Raw genomic sequence first — 25036 nt, forward strand, 5'->3', positions numbered from 1 at the left:
CATGGTCAGGGACATCCAGGAAAACGTATGTTTGAAATCGTTGCTCTTTTGAAAGGAAGCTCAGCTGGGGAGTGACCTGGGTGACTGGGAAGTAGAAAATGTACATTGGAGGATCATGATCCTCCTGCACTTGCCTTCGGAGAAATTCCCTGGCTGAATAGTTCATCCCTGGAAAAGAGGTTGCACCTTGGAAAGTGTTGTCTTTCCAATTAACAGGAAAATGGGAGACAGAGAGAGAAAAACCTTCTCAGATGTCCAACTGTCTCTCCCTCATGTGTATGTCCAAAGCCTGACTCACCACACAAACCTTTCACTCTCACTCCCTTTCCAGAAGCAGTGGCACGTTGCTTTCCCCTGGATTTAAGGCAGTGGGAAAAGGAGGGACAACTTCCCCCTGAGCAAGAGATGTGGCTGCTGCCCAGGTCTCTCCCACCAGGAATCAGGAGCTCTTGGCATTGCCAACATCATCCCAAGCATTGCAGGCACGTGCCTTAGGAAGGGCTCTGGTATGAGACAGGAACCTGCCCTGCTCCCAGAACAGCCAGAGGCTTTAGAATGGGATAAAAGAAGGAAATGAGCCATTTTGGACACTGTTTAACAGAGACAGGCCCTGCAGTGCAGCCGGGATTTGGTTTATTCAATAAATTCAGAGGTTGGAACTCCCACAGTGGAAAGAAACAAAAACCATGAATGCAAATCTGATTGGGGGTAGTTACAGAATGACAAAGATCAGGAGAGGCTGGAATGTGGCTGGAGCTGCTGTGCAGAGTGGCTGTGCAGCTCCTCCTGAGGGTGGCCAGGTTCAGGATGGAGGTGCTCAAGGGCTTCCCTGGACACTGATGCTGGGGAACCAGAGGATGGATGGCCCCATTCTGCAGAAGAGCAGCATAACCCCTAATTTCTGTGCAATTCAATGGTCCAAGCATCTGGCGATGGGAATTTCCATGTTCCGTGTACTTTATGGACACAGGCACAGGAGTTCAGTGGAGTTTGCTATCGACCCTGCAGTTTCGTCAGAAGGATTCAATTCTGGAATTGAAAAATGTGACAAATCCCCACTGAAAGGATAAGGGAATGTTGCTGTCCCTCCCCAGCTCTGCAGCCCTACCTGGTGTCCCTTCCCATCAGCTGGGAATGCAGAGCCGGTTCTGCTGGACAGAAGGGGAAGGATGCTCCCTGTGATGCCAACCCCTCTCCTGCCATCCAGAGGCACCAGCCCTGCAGGGATTTGGGGAATCACTGCCACCCTGTCCTGGGTATGTCCCCAGGGATTAAGGTGTCCCATTCTTTGCAGGCAAGATTTCCCTGATGAAAACACCATGGAACTCATCTGCTGAGCCAAAGGAGATGGAGTTCATTCCCTGGGGCCGAGGCCATGAGGGTCATTCCATGGGGAATCGAGCTGGGGAGCAGCACTGAGCCCAGCTGCACTGCTTGGAGCCATGTGGATCCAGGAGGGAGGAGGGAAGCCATGCTCCAATGTGCTCCCTGCAGAGCATCCCACAAAAATCACCCAAGGCAATGCCCCTGCTCCCTTCTCCTGCAGGAATACAGCACCATGCGGAGTGTGATCCTATGGATATTTATTCTTCAGGAGGCTCAAAGAAATCTTCAGCCACTCTCCTGGCATCTTTCAGCAGAGCAATGGAAGGGATCAGCAGGCTCAGAGCACTGTGTCTCTGGTGGTATCATCGCTGGGGTCAGTTTTTCCTTTTGGCTCCTCAAAGACCCTCTGGAGGGAGAGCCGGAGAGACTGCATGGAGCAGGGCCTCCTGCACCTCCCTACCAAGAAGCAGATGAAGGGTTTGATGCTGTTGTGGATGCAGGTGAGCAGGAAAACAACCTCTGAGGACAGAGTGACGGAACCGATCTGCTGCAGGAAATTGCAGAGGCTGAGGATGAGAGTGAAGAGCACAGTGATGACAATAACGATGTCATGGCTCTTGGGTTGCTGCTGCTGGGAGCCTCGTTTGGTATTAATCAAATCAATTGTGTTGGAAATCAACACGGGTGCTAGAAAGAGTAGCAGGACGAGGGTGTACATGGAGATGAGAGCTGCCCGGCAGTGCTCCTGCACATGTGATGGGCACAGGAATGTCACTGTGGGAATGATAGTGAAGAGAGCAAAGAAGGCCCAGTATTGGACACTTTCCACCACCCACAACAGGTGCAGAGGAAGCTCCCAGTGGCAGCAGAGCTTGCAGAGCTTATCCATTAACAGCACATTGCTCCTGGGCATCAGCCAGTACAGCCCCCAGTAACAGGAGACCACTGAGAGCTGGAAAAGGAAATTCAGGTACAGCGGGGGCAAGATAGGAGAGCAGGACACGTCCTCCACCAGGAAGACGAGGGTGGAGGTGACTGCAAAGAGGAGGAAGAGGAAATCGGCAACAGCCACATCAAACATGCCGTAGTTACGGCTTTTCATTCTGAGGAGGCCAATGACAGCCCCATTCCCAGCCAGCCCACAGAGGCAGATGAGCAGGGTCACAGTGTGTATGGCCACGCTGGCAACATCTGTCTCACAGAGATCATCTCCTTCAGCGGGTGAGGCAGGAGATCGGGACACGGTGGTCACCTCCATGGATGGACGCTGGGCAGGCAGTGGGATGTGGCCCCTGGCTGTGGTCAGAGTGGATGGGCAGTGAGTGCTTGGAGAATCCAGGGATGGACCATGTGGCTCCTCAGCAGCTCCCTGCAGTGGGAAGGATTCAGTGGGGAGGAGTGAGATGTGCAGGGGAGGAGGGCAGTGAAAATTGTTGGGAGACAGAGGTGGGAGTGTTGGGCTGTTCAGACACAGGGCAGAGGAGGGGGAGCTGGGGAGGGCACTGGGGTCACTGGGAGAGGGTGTCAGGAACAGAGCAGCTGCTGCAGGAGAGGAAGGTGGAGTAGGGAGGAAGGCAAACATTCCACTGACCTGTTCCCTGTGGGGCAGCAGCAGGCAAAGGGCTCTGTGCAGATCAGCGGCGCTTCCTGGTCCCTCTTGCTCCTTTGGGATCCGTGTCCTAAAGCGGCTCCTGCCAGGTCAGGGACATGAAGGAGAAAGTGCCCAGATCACCAGGAGCTCCCGAATCCCATCCTGCTGGCTCCTCTCTTTTCCCTGTCCTGGTGTTGCTCCCCTAACTCAGTGGGTTCAACAGGGCAGTTAGAAGTGGTTTTGCAACTTTGGCTATGTAAGAGTTCCACAGCTGTGGGGTTACTGATCTTGATTTTTTTTCATTTTTTGTCAAATGGACTTTGTGAATGGCTGTGCAATTCCTCCTCCTAGGAAACTGTACTTCCCAGGAGAAGATCCATTCTCTGACATCCTTCCTTCTCCCAACAGGTTTCTACCATTCCTCATTTCTCTTCCTTGAGATGTCATGTTCCCTCCAGCGGGACAGGGATGCTGGTGGTACCAGCAGCACTGGAATGCTGGCAGTGCAGGTGAGGCAGCTGGGTGCTTTCCAGAAGAAATTCCCAATCTGGGAATAGCGCTCCATGATCATGGCCAAAACATGGCCTGGCCCATGGAAGCAGAGCTGAGCTGCTCCCAATTCTATCCCCATCCCATGCTCATCTTTGCTTCCCATCCCCACCCTGCTCTCCATCCTCACCCCATCCTATCACATCCCACAGCTTTCCCAGACAGCTGCTGCTCCCCCAGTCTGAGTGTGGCCCATCAGGCTCTGTTTTCCTCTGGGACTGCTGGGATCCAGACCCCTTCCAATTCCCTCTGACCCTCTCCTGACCCCTCTGAAGCCACCTACAACACCCCAGATCCTCCCAAAGCCCCCTTTTCCCCCAGCAATACCATGATCCTACCCCACTCCAACTCAGAACCCTGTCTCTGCTCCTCCCGGCTTTAGCGTTCTAGGACCCAGGAGGAAGGAGGAAAGCCCAGCTCCAATGTGCTTCTCAGGAGAACACAGGATGGTAATAGTGGCTGGAGCCAGTGCAGAAACAGATTTGGATGCCTGCAAAGGTTTTAGGGAAAGTTCTGTAACAAGAAGCAACAGTTCACGGACAAAGGAAAAGTTCAAAGGTCACCTTTAATATCAGAGCACTCAGTGAATACAAACACCAGGGACTCCTCTCAATGAAGGTCCAGGGCCATAGGAGGACTTCCAGAAGGAAGAGAGTGCATGGAAATGAGTTCTAGGAAGATGGTGTTAATGTCCCAGATAAAAAACTTTTTAATGTCTGTGTATGGTTAAAATATGGTTTTAATGTCTGTGTATGTGTATAGTGGATAAAAGCACTGTTGTAAAGTCTCAAACACACACAAAAATAAGGAGAGATCCTTCTGCATGTCCTGCTGCCAAATATTTCACTAATAACAGCATTAGTTGGTGCTAGGAATTTATTCTGACTGATTTTGGTATCACTCATCATCACCATCTCTGCCGCACTCCTCATCCCATCCCATGCCATCCCATCACATCCCATCTCATCCCATCCCATCCCATCCCATCCCATCCCATCCCATCCCATCCCATCCCATCCCATCCCATCCCATCCCATCCCATCCCATCCCATCCCGATGGGTTCCCAGTCCCTGGCCTCTCCCTGGCTGCAGGTGTGGCCTGTTGGGCTCTGCTGCTCTCCAGTGGGAGATTTGGCATTGGTGGCACCCAGAGCCCTCCTGCCCCCTCCAGCCCCTGTCTGCCTGATGCCTTGGGCTGGCTCCCTGGAACAGAGGCCAGAGCAGGTGAAGAGAATAAAAGGAGGCTTTGATGAAAGGCCTTCAAAAGGTTCACCTTGGGCTCTCAAAGCCTCCGAGAGGGGTTGCACCCAAAATGGACAATGGCCATGAGTTTTTCAGACAGATATAAGTTTGGTCCATTTACAAATCAGGGGTTAATCCTCCAATTACAGCTTCAGGTAATGAAGTCATTTAGCCCCAGTTTGCTCCCCCCAATTCACTTTTGTCTGTACTTTTCTTGGCGTGAGCCAGTAGAGTGTCCTTGAATTTCAGGCCTAGAGGGATTGTTTTGTCTGACCAATTGTGAAGACAGTTAACTAACACATTCCATGGAGCTTACAGTTATGCATTAATGCAGTACAGGATATGAAAAACAGAAAGGCTAAAATCCTAAGGCATCATGCCCCCTCTGACATCCTCTAGAAATTCCCTCCAGGCTGCCTTCCCCTCCAGACAGCCCCGCTCCTCTCCTGCCCCACTCAGGAGCCCCAGCAGTGTTTCTGCTCCTCCTGGCAATTCCATGCTTCTGCAGCCCAATGAAGAGCAGTGGAGCCATCCCTGTAGTGCCTCTTGTTTGTGTCCAGAGGAGGTTGGGGGGCTGGAGAGCAGGGATGGAGCTGGGGAGGGGCATGTCCAAGAGAAAGACGGCCCCAAAGCCTTCCGGGGCAGGCTGGGGTGAGCAGCCCGTGGGGAGGGAGTGGAGCCTGAGGCCCGGGGCTGGGAGGGATGGGAAGGACGGGAGGTGGGTGGGCTGCATGGGGAGTGGGATGGGAGGGTGGTGTGGGAGGTTTGGGACATGATGGAGCTGCTGGGAAGATGTGGTTGGAAGGTGTGGGGTGTGGTGGGGCTGGGGAGAAGGTGTGGGGTGTGGTGGGGCTGGAGAGAAGGTGTGGGGTGTGATGGGGCTGGTGACCTCAGGGACGCCCCAGGGAGGGGGTAGATGCCCCGTGGAGCCCATGGTGACAAACACAGGTGTCACCCTGCTCCTGGAAGGGGGTGGCTGTGCTGAGGATCACGGCCTCCTCCTCCCCTTGCTGCCGCACCACCTGAGCCTGCTGAGGGAGCAGCTGAAGGCAGTGGAGAGGAAGAATTTCTGAAGGCAGAGACACATTTGCACCTGGCTCACAAAATTAAAAATTAAAGATCTTTGAGGAGATCTCTGCTGTGACACTCACAGAGCACTCAGGGTGGGGAATGCTGAGCCCCTTGGCCATCCTGTCTGTGCCAGCCCAGCTCTGGCACTGGGGATCATGGTTGCTGCAGGGAGCACAAGCCATGGCTGTGTCCCCTCTGTCACCAAGTTGTGGAAGTCTAACAGGAAATGCGTGTTAGACTAATAATGATTTTGAGTCTAAATTGTGAACATATTGGAAATATATTTGCCACAGACAGCTTTAAAGAAAAAACACATTTCAGGCATGTTTATTCCAGGATTTTTTATGGATACTCCCAAATGCGGTCCCAATTTCTTATGTCATGGTATAGGTGTTTTGTTTCGTTTAATTAGTACAAGAATATGCCATCTATCTTAGTTAAATGGATAAGCTGTATTTTTTCCAGTAAACAACATTTTAAATGTAACGTACACGACTCGGATATGGCTCTCTTACTGCCATTGCAATTTATGTCTTGCAATTTTTTCATTACATCTTTTGGTATGCATAGGCCTTTGAAATCCTAACCTTCTCACGATATCATTCTTATTCTATGACATCCAATTTTTTCTAGTTATATGATAACCATTAAAAGTACTTTATTGAGTTTTTTTCTCCATCTATTGAGTAAGTTCTCTATGGGGTATACACTGACAAAGTTTTCTACTGACACTCAGCCAATACAGATCTAAATCAAAACCAGCTAAAAAACCACAGTCCAATAAGCCTTGACTAATTAAACATAGTTCATTACAGAAATTTCAAAACAGTCACAGAATTCCTGGCTAACTACCTCTCTGTCCCCTTCCCTCCAGCCACATTCCCGGCTGGCAGCAGCAGCCAGAGGAAGCCGGGAAGCGCTGGCAGAGGGGGCAAAGGCAGCTCAGGGTTCATGGTGCTGTTCATTGATATCAGACCTCAGTGGGATGCAGGAACCAGGGGGCAGGGGGAATTTTGGGGTCACAGCCGTGTTGGGAAGGATGCATTTGGGAAACAGTGCCCTAGGACGTGTGAAGGAGGAGCAAATCCATGCTCCAATGTGCTCTGTGCAGAGCATGCCTCCCACGTGGCCCTTGGCAAATGCCCCTGCTCCCTTTTCCTGCAGGAATAAGAGCAAGAGGGTAATGCCATAAAACGCCATAGATATTTAGTAATCTGATGGCTCAAGGAAACCTTCAGCCACTGTTCCATGATTCTGCATGGGGGCACTTGAAGGGTTCAACAGACTCAGACCCCCCTGTCCATGGTGGCATCATTACTGGGGGCAGTGCTCCTTTCTGGCTCCTCAAACACCTTCTGGAGGCACTCCCTGAGGGACCCCATGGAGCAGCACCTCCAGCACTTTGTTACTGAGATGTAGATGAAGGGGCTGATGCTGCTGTGCATGCAGGCAAACAGGAGAACAACCTGGGGGGACACAGTGGTGTAGCCGAGCTGCTGCAGGAAATTCCAGAGACTGAGGGGGAGAGTGAGGAGCACAGTGAGGAAGACAATGATGTCAAGCCTCTTGGATTGCTGCTGCTGGGAGCTGCCCTTGAAGTGAATGACGAGGATTGTGCTGGAAATGACCATGGATGGAGCAAAGACAAGGAAGTTGAGGATGTACAGGGAGATGAGAGCCCCGCGGCAGAGATTGTGTTCCTGTGACTGGCACAGGGAATTCACCGCAGAAATGGCAGCGATGGCAGTGATGGAAAGGGCCCAGAGCACGGCACTGACCACCACCCATGAGAGGCCCTGGAGAAGGTGGCAGAAGAGCCCAGGTGAGCAGAGCATGGACCTGCCCCTCTCGATGCTGATGGCTGTCAGCCGGTACAGCCCTACGCTGTGGAACATCGGGAAGAGGAGGAAAAGGAAGCGTATGGATGGTGGGGACATGATGGAGGAGCAGGAGAAATGCTCCTGCAGGAAGAGCAGAGTGGAGGGGACCATGAAGATGAGGAAGAGGAAGTTGATGATGGCCAGGTCAAGGACGTAGGCAGTGATGGGTTTCATGGTGTCCCTGTGGATGCGGATCCTGAGGACCCAGAGCACAGCCCCGTTCCCAGCCACCCACAGAGGCAGATGAGCAGTGTCACACTGTGTGTGGCCATGCTGGGGACATCTGTCTCACACAGATCATGCCCTTCGTTGGGTGAGATGGCAGGTTGGGACACTATGCTCATCCACATGGATGGAAGCTGGGCAGGCAGTGGGATGCGGCCCCTGGCTGTGGTCAGAGTGGCTGGGCAGTCAGTGCTTGGAGAATGCAGGGATGGACCATGTGGCTCCTCAGCAGCTCCCTGAAGCGGGAAGGATGGGGGAGAAGGAGTACTGGGGAGGAGTGAGATGTACAGGGGAGGATGGCGGTGGAAATTGTGGGGTGGGAGAGGGAGCCGGAAGGGATGGGCTGTTCAGCTGAAGGCTGATAAATAACACATAAAATGAACATTTTCAGTTTGTCTGAAGTTCTTTAAAAGCAAAGTAGCCAAAATTTTAAAAGGATATGTTATAGATGGATAATGGGATGATTGGCTGTCACAGTTTAGGGATGAATACGGTGTGAATATTAAGAGAAGCTTGATTGATGTAAGTTACTGCAGTCTGTTGTTCAGATGTCCCCTCTTCTCCCCATAGTCCCCTTCTCTCCCCTCTGTACTGTTGCCATCAGAGAGCCTGAGTCATCTAGAACAGGTGGAAAGAAGGGCTGTACAAAAGCTTGTTGCTGGGGGGGAAGAGGTGCAGCATGAGAACACCTGACCCTCCAGTCAAGCTGCAAGAAAGCAGGCTCCAGCAATAAACACAAAGAAGGGCTGACTGACAGACTTTGGGAGGGGCCAGGTTTAGCTGATGCAACCCCCGGGGTATCAAAGGTGAAGCATCCATCTTGAAGATCAGCCAGCCACGTGCTTGGCAGCCATGAGGGAAGCTCCCAGGCCTGGTTCTCCTTATTTAGTCCTTTTGTTGCATTTTTTGTTAAGGTTTAATAAATCTTTAAAAATTTTAGGAAGTGGGGGATTGTTTCTCCCAGGATGTGCAGGCTGGCACACAGGATGGCAAACGTGGCAGGAACCAGTGCAGAAACAGATAAGGAGGCCTGCAGTGATTTGGGGGCAAATTCTGGAACAGGAAGCATGGCCAGAGGAAAAGTTCAAGGCAAGGGCACCTTTAATATGGCAGCATTAATTGAATATGACCACCAGAGAGACCCCTCTGAATGAACCGTCAGGATCATAAAAGGACTTGCAGGAGGAGTTGGATGCATGGAAATGAGTTCTAGGAAATAAATGTTTTTGCAGTAGAAAAGAAAAAATTCTAATGCCTACATGTGGTCCTAATGGATTAATACCCTGTTGTAAAGTCTCACCATACACAAAAGACAAGGAGAGATCCCTCTCTGTCCCGTGCAGGTAAAGAATTCCTGCTTCTTCATGCTTTGAACTGTGTTAGAAAGTTTTGTTCTGGCCCATTTTAGTATTAGGATACAGACAACATGCACAAGAGAAAAGAGAGGATCTGGGGAGGGCCCTGGGGTAACCAGGAGAGGGTGTCAGGAACAGAGCAGCTGCTGCAGGAGAGGAAGGTGGGGTAGGGAGGAAGGCAAACGTTCCACTGACCTGTTGTTCCCTGCGGGGCAGCAGCAGGCAAAGGGGTCTGTGCAGATCAGCGGTGCTTCCTGGTCCCTCTTGCTCCTTTGGGATCCATGTCCTAAAGCGGCTCCTGCCAGGTCAGGGACATGAAGGAGAAAGTGCCCAGATCACCACGAGCTCCCCATTCCCGTCCTGCTGGCTCCTCTGTGTGCCCTGTGCTGCCGGTATTTCGCAAGGCTCGTCGGGAAAGTCAGAAATTAAATCTTTGGTTATGTCAGAATTTACGTTCCTGACAGTTATTTGTCTTGAACTTTTACCTGCCATAGAGGAAGTAGCTTGATATGCAGATTTCATTGAATGGCTCCTCATTTCTTCCTGATTAGAATCTCTTTTCCAAATGGGACATTCTCCAAATGCTTTCCCTCTCTCAGCAGGTTTCTACCATTCCTCATTTCTCAACCCAGACAGGTCACTGTCCCTCCAGCGGCATAGAGCTGCTGGTGGGGCTGGTAGCACTGGAATGCTGCTTGCAGTACTGGAAGTGCTCACAGCACTGTGGCAGCATCTGGGTGCTTCTCAGAAACAACTCCCATTCCGGGAAGAGGTCCGGGATCATTGCCAAAACGTTCCCTGGCCCCCAGAAAGCAAACTGAGCTGAGAACTCCCATTTCTGTCACTGCAATGCAGGCTCCACAGCCTAAGGGAAGGACAGCAGTCAGTTGCTTGCAGCCAGGTCAGCAGCACTTGAAACCCACCCTAATTACTGCCCATCCCCTTGATGATGCAATGAAACTTATCACCAGGTTTTCGGGTGTGGTGATCCCCTTTCCAGCCCTTCATTGGAACTCATCCTCCTCCTCCTCGGGTTTGCGAGCACTTGTGTTTGTTTTTACCTTACCCCACCCCTCTGGGCAACCTGTGCCAGGGCCTCAGCACCCTCACAGGGACAGATTTCTTCCCAATATCCAATCTGATTCCACCCTCTGTCAGTGGGAAGCAAGTGGAGCAAAGTGCCTGTCCCGCTGCTGCTGCTGCTGCTGCTGTGCCTGTGTGGGATGGTGGGAAGGGGGCTGTGCTCTGGCTCCTCAGCTTCTGCATCCACAGGAACCCCATCACCCCCTGTGTGCTCAGCCTGGCCATGGCTGGCTCCACCTTCCTGCTTTCCATCACCATCACCCCGGGGATTTTTTCTGTCCCAGAGAGCTTCTGCCACCAGCTGGGCTCGTGGGCTGTGACAGCTGGGCTGAAGGTCCCCATCCTCTTGGCTTTCACTGCTGCTGTCTCCTCTCTGACAGCCCTCAGTGCTGTCACAGCTCTGTTTGTCCTCCCGTGTCCTGCTGGCCCTGCCCCTGCTCCCAGTGCTTCCCGGTGCTCCTGTGTGCCCTGCTCTGGCTGCTCTCCTTCCTGCTCACTGCCACCCTCCATTGCTGCCCTTTGGTGCCCATGGCCTTGGTGCTGAGCTGCCCCTTCTCAGTGCTCAGCCTGCCCTGTTCTGCTCTGGCCCTGCTGGCCAGGCTCCTGTGCTGCTCATGGAAACAGCTCCCAGGGAAGCTCTGTGCCCTGCTCCTGCTGCTCCTGTCATCTCCTTCCCCTTCTTCACTGCTGATTTTGGGCACTGGCTCTTGCTGAAGGCGTTTGACTTCTCTGTCTTTGCCCCCACCCCCTCTCTCCTGCTCACCTGTGCCCAGAGCAGTGCCCTCCCTCTGATTGACTGCCTGGCTGGGAGCTGTGCAAAGGAATTCACTCCCTCTGGTAGTGCTGCCTTGCAGAGGCCTTTTGAGGCTTTTGTGCCAGAGCCAGGGCATAGGGACAACACAGGGGAGTCATCATCAGGTGAAATAATCATGAAACAGAGTCATCACAATATAGAGTGCGACTTGAGCTGCATGCATCATGGAGTTGAGCTCCTGGCCCTTCACAGGACATCTCAACAATCCCAGCCTGTTCCTGATAGCAATGTCCGAATGTTCCTTGAGCTCTGTCAGGCTGGTGCTGTGTGCAGCAGGGGAACTCCTGCCTGGGGCAGTAGTTGGGTGACACACGGAATCCTTCTGGAATGGTTTGGGTTGTATGTTGGTTTAGGGTAAATTTGGGAGGAAGCCTCGGAATGAGCTTCATATAGTAAACAAATTCAAGAAGCCTCTCCCTCCCAGCTGGTTCAGGAAAAGATTTCCTTCGAGAAAAGTGGAAAAAACTGTTTATTTAACAAGAACAGTACTCACAAGCATAACAGATGAAAACAATATTAAACAATAAAATCTCTTGCTGTTCTGAAGTAGTTGAATATGAATCCCAATATTACCAGGTAGATTGTTCCTGGGCTTGTGTGACCCTTGCTGCTGGCCAAAGGCGGCAACTGAGGTATTTCACCTCAGAAACACCTTTGGCTGGCTGCAGGTTGCAGCTGGTCAGTGAAACAAGTCCAGGCTTGTAGAAACTCAGTTTATCTCAGGTGCGAAGGCTTCAGGCAATGGTGGAAAGGAAAAGAGAGCGGATTCTGTCGGAGGGTTTATATCCAGAGTTTTATTCCATGGTCACAGACGTCTGAATCTTTAGGTAACAGCTCCAACAGAATCCCGAGCGCATGGTCCTTGGTCAATTCAAGCCCAGGGACAGGGGGAAGGGAAGGGACAGGTGAGGCACCAACCAGGTGAAAGGAGGAGGGTCTCAAGGGACGAGGGACACTCAGGCAGGCCAATGACCTCAGGCCTGAATTGCATCCTTTGAACTTGAGCAACCACAGGATGGCCTTACTGCAATGTTAAGCCTGATTGACAGAACTCACTGAGCAAGGGAGCGAGGGGGAAGGGAGAGGGGTATTGCCACACCTGGGAAGGGACTGGGAAGTAGAACAGGAAGTTGCAACACACTGCAACACTGAAGAGTTCGCAAATTCAGACAGTCCTAGTTGTGGAGTGTAGTTTGGCTCACTCAGTCCCTTATCAATCCCTCTGGTGCTGGAAAATGCCGCGTCCCTGGCCCCGGTGGGCCACGGGTGTGAGCTCCCAGTGCTCTCCTGGATTTTCAGTCCAGAGCAGGTTTGAACAGTTCCAAGCAAAAGGAAAATCACAGTCCAGGGAACTTCTCTGCCTCAGCCAGCTGAAAAAACCCAAAAGCAAAGGAGATTTCTGTGCTGCATGTCTGTGCTGCAGACAGCACGGTGTGGGAGCAGGAATGGGGAGGAGTGAGTGCAGCTTCTGGAAACAAACTGCTGCATCTGCTCTGCCCCTCTTTGCTCAAGAACCAGTCTGAAATGTGTAAAATCTATTTCTGGGCTAAACAGATGAATGGGGATACAATTCAGCTCATAAGGTCACCCAGGACAGGTTGGAAGGAACTGTAGAGATCATCTCATTCCATCTCTCCTTCTTCCATGGGCAGGGACAGCCAGGAAAGCTTTTGCTTTGAAGTCTTGCTCATTTGAAAGGAAGCTCAGGTAGTGAGTGCCCTGGGTGACAGTGGAGATAAGGAAGGTGCTGGAAAGTAAAAATGTACATGGAAGGATAATGGTCCTTCTGCACTTGCCTTGGGAGGGACACCCTGACTGAGTTGTTCTTCCCTGTATAAGAGGTTGTACCTTGGAAAGTTTTATCTTTCCAATGGACAGGAAATGGGAGTCAGGGAGAGAAAAAACCTCTCAGATGTCAAAGTTTGTGTCTTCTGTTCATTATTAAGAACTCTGTTAATAAATGCTCCTTAAGTGTTTAACCTCATTTGTGTCTCCAAAGCCTGACTCTACACAGGGTTTTCACTCTCACTTCCCTTTCCAGAAGCAGTGGTGTGACGGTGCTCATAGGGGTGTTATGTTGAAGGAAGAGACGAGGATTTGACTCCATATTTCAGAAGGCTGATTTATTATTTTATGATATATATTACATTAAAACTACACTAAAAGAATAGAAGAAAATGTTTCATCTCAGAAAGCTAGCTAAGCTAAGAATAGAAAGGAAAGAATGATAACAAAGTTTTGTGGCTTGGACATTGTGTCCAAGCCAACTTGGCTGTGATTGGCGATTAATTCCAAACGTACGCATGAGACCAATCACAGACCCGCCTGTTGTATTCCACATCAGCAGATAAACATTGTTTACATTTTGTCCCTGAGGACTCTCAGCTTCTCAGGAAGAAAAAAAACCTAAGGAGAGAATTTTCATAAAGAGATGTCCATGACACAATGGCACATTGCTTTTCCCTGGATTTAAGGCAGAGGGAAAAGGAGAGACAACTTCCCCCTGAGCAAGAGATGTGGCTGCTGCCCAGGTCTGTGCCAGCAGGAATCAGGAGCTCTTGGCATTGCCAACATCATCCCAACCATTGCAGGCATGTGCCTTAGGAAAGGCTCTGGTATGAGACAGGAACCTGCCCTGCTCCCAGACCAGCCAGAGGCTTTAGAATGGGATAAAAGAAGGAAATGAGCCATTTTGGACACTGTTTAACAAAGGATCTGCAGTGAAGCCTGGTTGTTGTTTATTCAACAAATTCAGAGGGTGGGACTACCACATTGGAAAGAAAGAAAAACCATGAGTCCAAATCTGATGGAGGGGTAGTTAATGAATGAGAAAGATCAGGACAGGCTGGACTGTGGCTGGAGCTGCTGTGCAGAGTGGCTGTGCAGCTCCTCCTGAGGGTGGCCAGGTTCAGGATGGAGGTGCTCAAGGGCTTCCCTGGACACTGATGCTGGGGAACCAGAGGATGGATGGCCCCATTCTGCAGAAGAGCAGCATAACCCCCTAATTTCTGTGCAATTAACTGGTCCAAGCATCTGGTGATGGGAATTTCCATATTCCATGTACTTTCTGGATACAGGCACAGGAGTTCAGTGGAGTTCACTATCAACCCTACACTTTACTCAGGGACATTCAATTCTGGAATTCAAGAATGTGAGACATTCCCAGTGAAAGGATAAGGGAATGTTGCTGTCCCTCCCCAGCTCTGCAGCCCTACCTGGTGTCCCTTCCCATCAGCTGGGAATGCAGGGCTGGCTCTGCTGCACAGAAGAGCAGGGATGCTCCCTGTGATCTCAACCCCTCTCCTGCCATCCAGAGGCACCAGCCCTGCAGGGATTTGGGAAATCACTGCCACCCCATGCTGGGTGTGTCCCCAGGGATTAAGGTGTCCCATTCTTTGCAGGCAAGAGCTCCCTGAAAACATCATGGAACTCATCTGCTGAGCCAGAGAAGATGGAGTTCATTCCCTGGGGCCGAGGCCATGAGGGTCACTGCATGGGGAATAGAGCTGGGGAACAGCACTGAGCCCAGCTGCACTGCTTGGAGCCATGTGGATCCAGGAGGGAGGAGGAAAGCCATGCTCCAATGTGCTCCCTGCAGAGCATCCCACAAAAATCACCCAAGGCAATGCCCCTGCTGTCTTCACCTTCAGGAATACAGAGCCACGGAGAGGGTGATCCTCTGGATATTGGTTAATGAGGAGACCCAAGGAATCCCTCAGTCACTCTCTTGGGGTCACTCAGCAGAGCAGTGGGAGGATTCAACAGACTCATACCCCTGTGTCCCACGTCGTATCATTTTTGCATGCAGTTTTGTCTTTCTCCTCCTCAAAGATCCTCTGGAGGGAGAGTTGCTGAGGGACTTTATGGAGCAGGGTCTCCAGCACCTCCCTGCCAAGAAGTCGATGAAGGGTTTGATGGTGCTGTGGATGCAGGCAAGCAGGGAAAGAACCTGGGATGGCACAGTGATGTAACCGAGCTGCTGCAGGAAATTGCAGAGGCTGAGGAGGAGAGTGAACAGCCCAATTACGAAGATAATGATGTCGCGCCTCTTGGGTTGCTGCTGCTGGGAGCCCCACTTGGCCTTAATGAAAACACCTATGCTGGAAACGAGCATGGGTACAACAAAGAGGAGCAGGATGAGGCTGTATATGGAGATGAGATCTGCCCGGCAGTGCTCCTGCTCATGTGATGGGCACAGGAATGTTACTGTGGGAATGACTGTGAAGAGAGCAAAGAAAGCCCAGTATCGGACATGGATCAGCACCCACAGCAGGTGCAGAGGAAGGTCACAAGCAGAGCTTGAAGAAGTTTTGCATATATCGCACGTTGCTGCTATCCGTCACCCGGTACAGTGTCCAGTAGCCGGAGAAAACTGAGAGCTGGAAAACAAAGTTCATGTACATCAAGGGCAAGACAGGAGAGCAGGATATGTCCTCCACCAGGATGAGGAGAGCAGAGGGGATCGCAAAGAGCAGGAAGAGGAAGTCAGTTAGAGCCAGGAGAAAGATGCCAGAGTGGCTGATTTTCAGGCTGAGGAGGCTGATGACAGCCCCGTTCCCAGCCAGCCCACAGAGGCAGATGAGCAGTGTCACACTGTGTATGGCCACGCTGGTGACATCTGTCTCACACAGATCATCTCCTTCAGTGGGTGAGGCAGGAGATGGGGACACGGTGGTCACCTCCATGGGTGGACACTGGGCAGGCAGTGGGATGTGTCCCCTGGCTGTGGTCAGAGTGGATGGGCAGTCAGTGCTTGGAGAATCCAGGAATGGATCATGTGGCTCCTCAGCAGCTCCCTGCAGTGGGAAGGATTCAGTGGGGAGGAGTGAGATGTGCAGGGGAGGAGGTGTGGGGTGGGAGAAGGGAAGTGGGAGGGTTGGGCTGAGGATGGTATGCAGAGGATTGATAACAGAGAATAACATTTTCAACTCTTTTGAGGTTGCTTGAAGACTAACTGGGCAAATAGATAAATGTATGTAAAAATGGGGACCCAGGGTAATAAACATGCCTGGAACAGGTGGGGAAACAGATAAGGAGGCACAGAGTATTTTTGGGGCAAGTTTTGTAACAAGAAGATGGCGGACATGGCCAAAAGGGAAGTTCAAGGCAAGGGCACCTTTAATATCACAGCACTGAGGGAATACAAGCACCAGAAACCCTTCTCTAGGGCATCTAGAATGAACCTCTAGGGCCATCAGAGGAAGTTGATGCACGGAAATGAGTTCTAGGAAAATGGTGTTATTAGATAAAAAAGCTTTTTCATATATGGTTAAAATGAATAAAAACACTACTGTAAAGTCTCACAACACACACAGAAATAAGGAGAGATCCTTCTGTGTGTCCTGCTGCCTAATACTTCCATTGGTAACACCATTACTGGGTGTTAGGAACTTCATTCTGTCTGATTTTGGCAGCACAAGTCATCCCCCACTCTCCATCCAATGGCATGGCATGGCATGGCATGGCATGGCATGGCATGGCATGGCATGGCATGGCATGGCATCCCATCCCATCCCATCCCATCCCATCCCATCCCATCCCAGCCCATCCCGTCCCATCCCAATGGGTTCCCAGTCCCTGGCCTCTCCCTGGCTGCAGGTGTGGCCTGTTGGGCTCTGCTGCTGTCCAGTGGCAGATTTGGCATTGGTGGCACCCAGAGCCCTCCTGCCCCCTCCAGCCCCTGTCTGCCTGATGCCTTGGGCTGGCTCCCTGGAACAGAGGCCAGAGCAGGTGAAGAGAATAAAAGGAGGCATTGATGAAAGGCCTTCAAAAGGTTCACCTTGGACTCTCCAAGCCTCCGAGAGGGGCTGCACCCAAAATGGACAATGGTCATGAGTTTTTCAGACAGATCTAAGTTTGGTCCATTTACAAGTCAGGGGTTAATCCTCCAATTACAGCTTCAGGTAATGAAGTCATTTAGCCCCAGTTTGCCCTCCACCAATTCACATTTGTCTGTACGTTTCTGGGCCTGAGGCAGTAGAGTGTCCTTGAATTAATTTCAGGCCTAGAGGGATTGTTCTGTCTGACCAATTGTGCAGACAGTTAACTAACACTTTCCATGGAGTTTAGAGTTATGCACTAATGCAGTACAGGATATGAAAAACAGAAAGGCTAAAATCCTAAGGCATCATGGCCCCTCTGACAACCTCTAGAAATTCGCCCCAGGCTGCCTTCCCCTCCAGACAGCCCCGCTCCTCTCCTGCCCCACTCAGGAGCCCCAGCAGTGTTTCTGCTCCTCCTGGCAATTCCATGCTTCTGCAGCCCAATGAACAGCAGTGGGGCCATCCCTGTAGTGCCTCTTGTTTGTGTCCAGAGGAGGTTGGGGGGCTGGAGAGCAGGGATGGAGCTGGGGAGGGGCATGTCCAAGAGAAAGACGGCCCCAAAGCCTTCCGGGGCAGGCTGGGGTGAGCAGCCCGTGGGGAGGGAGTGGAGCCTGAGGCCCGGGGCTGGGAGGGATGGGAAGGACGGGAGGTGGGTGGGCTGCATGGGGAGTGGGATGGGAGGGTGGTGTGGGAGGGGTGGGACATGATGGAGCTGCTGGGAAGATGTGGTGGGAAGTTGTGGGGTGTGGTGGGGCTGGAGAGAAGGTGTGGGGTGTGGTGGGGCTGGAGAGAAGGTGTGGGGTGTGGTGGGGCTGGTGACCTCAGGGAAGCCCCAGGGAGGGGGGGTGATGCCCCGTGGAGCCCATGGTGACAAACACAGGTGTCACCCTGCTCCTGGAAGGGGGTGGCTGTGCTGAGGAGCACGGACTCCTTCTCTCCTTGCTGCTGCACCACCTGAGCCTGCTGAGGGAGCAGCTGAAGGCAGTGGAGAGGAAGAATTTCTGAAGGCAGAGAAATCTTTGCACCTGGCTCACAAAACTGAAAATTTAAGATCTTGGTGAAGATCTTTTTTGTGACACTCACAGAGCACTTGAGGTGGAAAATGCTGAGCCCCTGGACCATCCTGTCTGTGCCAGCCCAGCTCTGGGCACTGGGGATCATGGTTGCTGCAAGGAGCACAAACCATGGCTGTGTCCCCTCTGACACCAAGACGTTTAAGTCTAACAGCAAAAACGTGTTAGACTAATAACAATTTTGAGTCAAAATTGTGAACATATTGGAAATCTCTTTGCCATAGACAGCTTCAAAGAAATAACAATTATCCGGCATTTTTATACACTATAATGTACAAGATTTTTTACAGATACTCACCAAATCGCTCCCAATATGTTATATTTTGATATCGGTGTTTTAATCATTACCAGAATATTCTGTCTATGCTTTGTTTAATGGATAAACCAGGTGTATTCCAGGTAAACAGTGTTTTATGGCACTGCTTCAATGCTGGTGAAGGACATCCATGCCCTGTCTCCCTGCTCTGTCAATGGGAAAGACAGATGAGCTGGGGGAAAGAAAGGTGATTTAAAGTTTAATTTCACTTCTCATTACCATCTTCCTAATTTGTTAATAATAATTTACTAGATACCAGAAAATTTGAACAGTTTTATTTTGTGTAGAGTGTTTTTTGTCTTAGTTCTCATCTCAAATCATGAGCCCTTTGTTAATTTTTGGTTCCCTCTCCCCTGCCCAGCTGAGAGCAGGAGAAGGTGAGTGAAAGGCATTCACAGGTGCCTGGCCTTTGCCAGTGCCAAACCACGACAGGCTTGCAGCAGGTTATCAGCATCAGAGCCCACATTTCTTACTGACAGTACCCCTGATGATGCAATAAAAGTTATTGGAGACCAGATGTTGGGGTGCTGGGGTGCCCCTTGCAGCCCTTCACCAGAGCTCCTCCTCCTCCTCGTCCTCAGCCTTGGGAATACTTGTGGTTGTTTTTCCCTGATCTCATCCCTTTGCAAGCAGGGACACCTTCCACTAGACCGGGCTGCTTCAAACTCCATCCAGCCTGGCCTGGAACACCTCCAGGGATGGGGAGGCCAGAGCATCTCCAGGAACCTGTGCCAGGGCCTCTCCACCCTGACAGGGAAGAATTTCTTCCCAATATTCCCCCTAACCCTGTTCTCTGGCAGTGGGAAGCCATTCCCCCCTTGTCCTGTCACTTCAGGCCTTTGTCCAACGCGCCTCTCCAGTTCTTGGAGCCTCTTTAGGCCCTGGAAGGGGCTCTAAGGTCTCCCTGAAGCCTTCCCTTCTCCAGGCTGAACAGCCCCAGCTCAGAGACCTCAGAGAAGCCACAGGGAGGGGGTTGATGCCCCCTGGACACAATGGTGACAAACACAGATGTCACCCTGCTCCTGGAAGGGGGTGGCTGTGCTGAGGAGCACGGACTGCTCCTCCCCTTGGAGCTGCACCATCTGAGCCTGCTGAGGGAGAGGCCAAAGCCAGGGCAGAGGAAGAATTTCTGAAGGCACAAAACCACCAGCAAGGATATCAGTAAAAACCAGGTTTAATAATAAGCAGCAGCACAACAAAGTTCTGTCCCTGTGTTTGTGGTTTTGTGTGAGTGCAAGGGCATGTGACAAAAGGACAGTAAGGATAAGGATTAAAAGGAAAATGGCCTGAAAGCTTTACAGCACTCCAACTTAACAGTAATACAGACTGAACAATTCAGCTGAGGAGTATCACTTAGCATCATTTAAACTTATTTATGCCTGATACTTCCTTCCAGGCCTGCCCCAGTGAGATGTCTCAGGTACTAACACAGCTGAGAGAGCAGCATTTCTGCCACATTTGCAAGAGCAGATGCAGACGTGTGTACACACAGCCAGCCAGCCAGGCAGAGTGAGTGCAAGGTGCCTGTGAGCAATTGCCCTGGCAGGCAGTGAAATGCTCCCTGCGGATCCCTTTGCATCTTCTCCCTGGACCAAGGGCTGGGCCTGGAGCCCTGGCGGGATGGGCCCAGGAGCCGTCGGCGTTCGGGGATCAGCCCAGGGCAGCAGCCGGGAGAGATCCCAGCTGGGAGAGGCCCCAGTGCCAGGGAGCTTCTGCTCAGCGCTGCTGGGCCCAGCAGAGCTCCAAGGCTCTCCTTTGGGGCCGCTGCTCACAGGGCCCCAAGGCATGGGCAGCACTCACAGCAATGGCTCAGCCTGGCCACACTTGGGGCCGGCAGCTTCCTGGGACAGTGGCAGAGCAGGGATGCTGTGGCATCCAGGGCAGTACAAGAATTTCCAAGGCTGTTGATAAAAGCCCAGGAGGTGGTTGGAGAGCAGCAGTTGCTGGGAGCAGAGGGTGTTTCTGATCAGCGCCACAGGAGCTGAGCCCAGGGGCTGCTCCTCAAGGCTGAGGCCTCACAAGCATGGATCAGATCCCAGAGCGGCCTGGAAAGGGGCTGGGGATGCAGCAGCACAGGGAGGGTGATCCTGTGGGTATTTATTGATCAGGAAACTCAAGGAATCTCTCAGCCACTGTCCCGGGGTCCTTCAGCAGTGCAGTAGGAGGAATCAACAGGCTCAGACCCCCGTGTCCACAGAGGGATCATCTCCACAGGCAGTGTTTTTTTCTGGCTCCTCAAACACCCTTTGGATTGCCTCCCTTAGGGACTGGATCGAGGAGTGTATCCTGCAGCTCTTCATGGAGCAGTGTCTCCAGCAGCTCCCCATGGAGCAGTCTCTCTTCCAACTCCCCACCAAGAAGTAGATAAAGGGTTTAATGCTGCTGGTGATGCAGGTGAGCAGGAAAACCACCTGAACGGACACAGCGATGTAACCGAGCTGCTGCAGGAGAAACCAGAGACTGAGGGGCAGACTGACGAGTGCAACGAGGAAGACAACAATGTCAAGTCTCTTGTGTGGCTGCTGCTGGGAGCCAGGCTTGAGATGAATGAAGAGGATTGTGCTGGAAATGAGCATGGGTGCAGCAAATAGGAAGACATTGAGGGAGTACATGGAGGTGAGAACGACCCAGCATTGCTCCTGCTCGTGTGACTGGCACTGGGAAGTCACCATGGGATTGACAGCGATGACAACGAAGAGGAGGGCCCAGAAGAGGACATTCATCACCACCAACAGCAAGCGCTCAGGAAATTGGCAGCCACAGAATACCAGGCAGAGGACAGACCTGCACCTCTCGATGCTGATGAATGTCAGCCGGTACAGCCCCATGGTGTAGGTGAACAGCGACAGCTGGAAAAGCAAGCTCAAATACATTGGGGGCATTATAGCAGAGCAGGATACTTCCTCCACAAGGAAGAGAAGGGTAGAGGGGACCATGAATATGAGAAAGAGGACATCGGCGATGGCTTGGTAGAAGATGAATTCGGTGATGGGATTAATGTGGACCAGCCAGAGGAAAGTCCCGTTCCCAGCCAGCCCACAGAGGCCAATGGCCAGCGTCACAAAGTCCATGGCCATGCTGGAGACACTGATCTCACACTGACCAGGTCCATCAGTTGGTGAGGTTAAAATAGGGGACACGGGGCTCACCTCCATGGATGGATGGATGCGGGACAGGCAGTGGGATGTGGCCCCTGGCTGTGGTCAGAGTGGATGGGCAGTCAGTGCTTGGAGAATCCAGGGATGGACCATGCGGCTCCTCAGCAGCTCCCTGCAGTGGGAAGGATTCAGTGGGGAGGAGTGAGATGTGCAGGGGAGGAGGATGGTAGAAATGGTGGGTGAGAGAGGGAGGTGGGAGGGTTGGGCTACTTTGCAGGGGATTGATAAATTAGAGCGAATAAACATTTTCAACGCCCCTGAAGTTGCTCCAAGACTAACTGGTCAGAGAGATAAATTAATATAAAGATGTGGACCTAGGGTGATAAATGTGGCTGGAGCCAGTGCAGACACAGATAAGGAAGCCTGCAGTGGTTTTGGGGCAAGTTCTGTAAAAAGAAGCAAGAGCACATGGCCAAAGGAAAAGTTGAAGGCACGGTCACCTTTAATATCACAGCACTCAGTGAATGTGACTATCAGAGTCCCCTCTGAATGAACCACAGGACATGAAAGAGTCTTCAGTAGGAAGTGGATGCCTGGAAATGTGTTCTTGGAAAATGGTATTTATGTACTAGACAAGAAAAAATTTACTATGTATGTATAGTTATAATGGAGAAAAACTGTTGTAAAGTCTCACAACACACAAACAGAAATAAGGAGAGATCCTTCTGCATGTCCTGCTGGCTAATGCTTCCTTTGGTAGCACCATTAGTTGGTGTTAGGAACTTTATTCTGTCTGACTTTTGTATCACACCTCATCTCTATCTCCACCCCACTCTCAATCGCATCCCATCCCATCCCATCCCATCCCATCCCATCCCATCCCATCCCATCCCATCCCATCCCATCCCATCCCATCCCATCCCATCCCAATGGGTTCCCAGTTCCTGGCCTCTCCCTGGCTGCAGGTGTGGCCTGTTGGGCTCTGCTGCTCTCCAGTGGGAGATTTGGGATTAGTGGCACCCAGAGCCCTCCTGCCCCCTCCAGCCCCTGTCTGCCTGATGCCTTGGGCTGGCTCCCTGGAACAGAGGCCAGAGCAGGTGAAGAGAATAAAAGGACACATTGATGAAAGGCCTTCAAAAGGTTCACCTTGGGCTCTCAAAGCCTCCGAGAGGAGCTGCACCAAAAATGGACAATGGCCATGAGTTTTTCAGACAGATATAAGTTTGGTCCATTTACAAATCAGTGGTTTATCCTCCAATTACAGCTCCAGGTAATGAAATCACTTAACCCCAGTTTTGCCTCCCCCAACTCACTTTCGTCTATACTTTTCTGGGCCTGAGGCAGTAGAGTGTCCTTGAATTTCAGGCCTAGAGGGATTGTTTTGTCGGACCAAAATGTGCAGACAGTTAACTAACACTTTGACATGGAGTTTAGAGTTATGCACTAATGCAGTACAGGATATGAAAAATAGAAAGGCTAAAATCCTAAGGCATCATGCCCCCTTCTGACATCCTCTAGAAATTCCCCTCAGGCCGCCTTCCCCTCCAGACAGCCCCGCTCCTCTCCTGCCCCACTCAAGAGTCCCAGCAGTGTTTCTGCTCCTCCTGGCAATTCCATGCTTCTGCAGCCCAATGAACAGCAGTGGAGCCATCCCTGTAGTGCCTCTTGTTTGTGTCCAGAGGAGGTTGGGGGGCTGGAGAGCAGGGATGGAGCTGGGGAGGGGCATGTCCAAGAGAAAGACGGCCCCAAAGCCTTCCGGGGCAGGCTGGGGTGAGCAGCCCGTGGGGAGGGACTGGAGCCTGAGGCCCGGGGCTGGGAGGGATGGGAAGGACGGGAGGTGGGTGGGCTGCATGGGGAGTGGGATGGGAGGGTGGTGTGGGAGGGGTGGGACATGATGGAGCTGCTGGGAAGATGTGGTGGGAAGGTGTGGGGTGTGGTGGGGCTGGGGAGAAGGTGTGGGGTGTGGTGGGGCTGGTGACCTCAGGGAAGCCCCAGGGAGGGGGGTGATGCCCCATGGAGCCCATGGTGACAAACACAGATGTCACCCTGCTCCTGGAAGGGGGTGGCTGTGCTGAGGATCACGGCCTCCTCCTCTCCTTGCTGCTGCCCCACCTGAGCCTGCTGAGGGAGCAGCTGAAGGCAGTGGAGAGGAAGAATTTATGAAGGCAGAGAAATCTTTACACCTGGCTCACAAAATTAAGAATTAAATATCCCTGGGGAGATCTTTTCTGTGACACTCACAGAGCCCTCCCTCGGGGTGGGGAATGCTGAGCCCCTGGGCCATCGTGTCTGGGCCAGCCCAGCTCTGGGCACTGGGGATCATGATTGCTCCAGGGAGCACAAGCATGGCTGTGTCCCCTCTGAAACCAAGAAGTTTAAGTCTAACAGCTAAAGCATGTTAGACTAATAAAAATTTGGAGTCAAAATTGTGAACATATTGGAAATTTATTTGCCATAGATAGGTTCAAAGAAACAACAATTATCAGGCATTTTTATACACTATAATGTCCAAGATTTTATCGATACTGCCCAAAGTGCTAACAATATATTATATTATATTATGATATCGGTGTTTTAATTCCTACCAGAATATGCTGTCTATCTTTGCTTAATGGATAACCCAGGTTTTTTCCAGGTAAACAATGTTTTATTGGCAGTGCTTCAATACTCGTGAGGGTTGTCCATGACCTGTCTCCCTGCACTGTCAATGGGAAAGATGGAGAGGCTGGGGGAACGAAAGGTGATTTAAAGTTTAATTTTACTTCTCATTACTTCTCATTTTCTGAATCTGTTAATAATAATTTACTAGATACCAGAAAATGTGAATCTTTTTTTTGCATACAGTGTTTTTTCTCCCAAATCTTATCTCAACTCATGAGCCCTTTGTTAATTTTTGTTTCTCTCTCCTCTGCCCAGCTGAGAGCAGGAGAAGGTGAGTGAACGGCTTTCACAGGTGCCTGGCATTTGGCCAGTGCCAAACCACGACAGGCTTGCAGCAGGTTATCAGCATCAGAGACCTCATTTCTTGCTGACAGTACCCCTGATGATGCAATAAAAGCTATTGGAGATCAGATGTTTGGGTGCTGGGGTACCCCTTGCAGCCCTTCACCAGAGCTCGTCCTCCTCCTCCTCAGCCTTGGGAATACTTGTGGTTGTTTTTTCCTGATCTCATCCCTTTGCAAGCAGGGACACCTTCCACTAGACCGGGCTGCTTCAAACCCCATCCAGCCTGGCCTGGAACACCTCCAGGGATGGGGAGGCCAGAGCATCTCTGGGAACCTGTGCCAGGGCCTCTCCACCCTGACAGGGAAGAATTTCTTCCCAATATTCTCACTAACCCTGTTCTCTGGCAGTGGGAAGCCATTTCCCCTTGTCCTGTCACTTCAGGCCTTTGTCCAACGCGCCTCTCCAGTTCTTGGAGCCTCTTTAGGCCCTGGAAGGGGCTCTAAGGTCTCCCTGAAGCCTTCCCTTCTCCAGGCTGAACAGCCCCAGCTCAGAGACCTCAGAGAAGCCACAGGGAGGGGGTTGATGCCCCGTGGAGACAATGGTGACAAACACAGATGTCACCCTGCTCCTGGAAGGGGGTGGCTG

The 25036-nt window shown here is 51.6% G+C and overlaps 5 protein-coding genes across 5 annotated transcripts; 1 reads left to right on the forward strand and 4 right to left on the reverse strand.

The window, feature by feature from the left end:
• Nucleotides 1-1663: 1663 nt before the first annotated feature.
• Nucleotides 1664-2584, reverse strand: LOC131084574 (mas-related G-protein coupled receptor member H-like). The gene has a single exon (XM_058026146.1). It carries the CDS (start codon nucleotides 2582-2584, stop codon nucleotides 1664-1666), a length of 921 nt encoding a protein of 306 aa, XP_057882129.1.
• Nucleotides 2585-7065: 4481 nt separating this feature from the next.
• LOC131084575 (proto-oncogene Mas-like) lies at nucleotides 7066-8009 on the reverse strand. The gene is given in 2 exon segments (XM_058026147.1): nucleotides 7066-7889; nucleotides 7892-8009. Coding segments are annotated over 2 exon segments (942 nt in total).
• A 125-nt stretch (nucleotides 8010-8134) lies between these two features.
• On the forward strand, nucleotides 8135-13191 carry LOC131084932 (mas-related G-protein coupled receptor member A1-like). Its single transcript, XM_058026689.1, is given in 6 exon segments — nucleotides 8135-8168; nucleotides 10398-10469; nucleotides 10472-10732; nucleotides 10735-10982; nucleotides 10985-11159; nucleotides 13178-13191. Coding segments are annotated over 6 exon segments (804 nt in total).
• Nucleotides 13192-14903: 1712 nt separating this feature from the next.
• On the reverse strand, nucleotides 14904-15821 carry LOC131084576 (mas-related G-protein coupled receptor member H-like). The gene is given in 3 exon segments (XM_058026148.1): nucleotides 14904-14984; nucleotides 14987-15428; nucleotides 15430-15821. Coding segments are annotated over 3 exon segments (915 nt in total).
• Nucleotides 15822-20524: 4703 nt separating this feature from the next.
• On the reverse strand, nucleotides 20525-21502 carry LOC131084577 (mas-related G-protein coupled receptor member D-like). The gene has a single exon (XM_058026151.1). It carries the CDS (start codon nucleotides 21500-21502, stop codon nucleotides 20525-20527), a length of 978 nt encoding a protein of 325 aa, XP_057882134.1.
• Between the last annotated feature and the right edge of the window lie 3534 nt (nucleotides 21503-25036).

The sequence above is a fragment of the Melospiza georgiana genome, chromosome 6 (assembly GCF_028018845.1).
Source record: "Melospiza georgiana isolate bMelGeo1 chromosome 6, bMelGeo1.pri, whole genome shotgun sequence".
NCBI classification, from domain to species: Eukaryota; Metazoa; Chordata; class Aves; order Passeriformes; family Passerellidae; genus Melospiza; species Melospiza georgiana.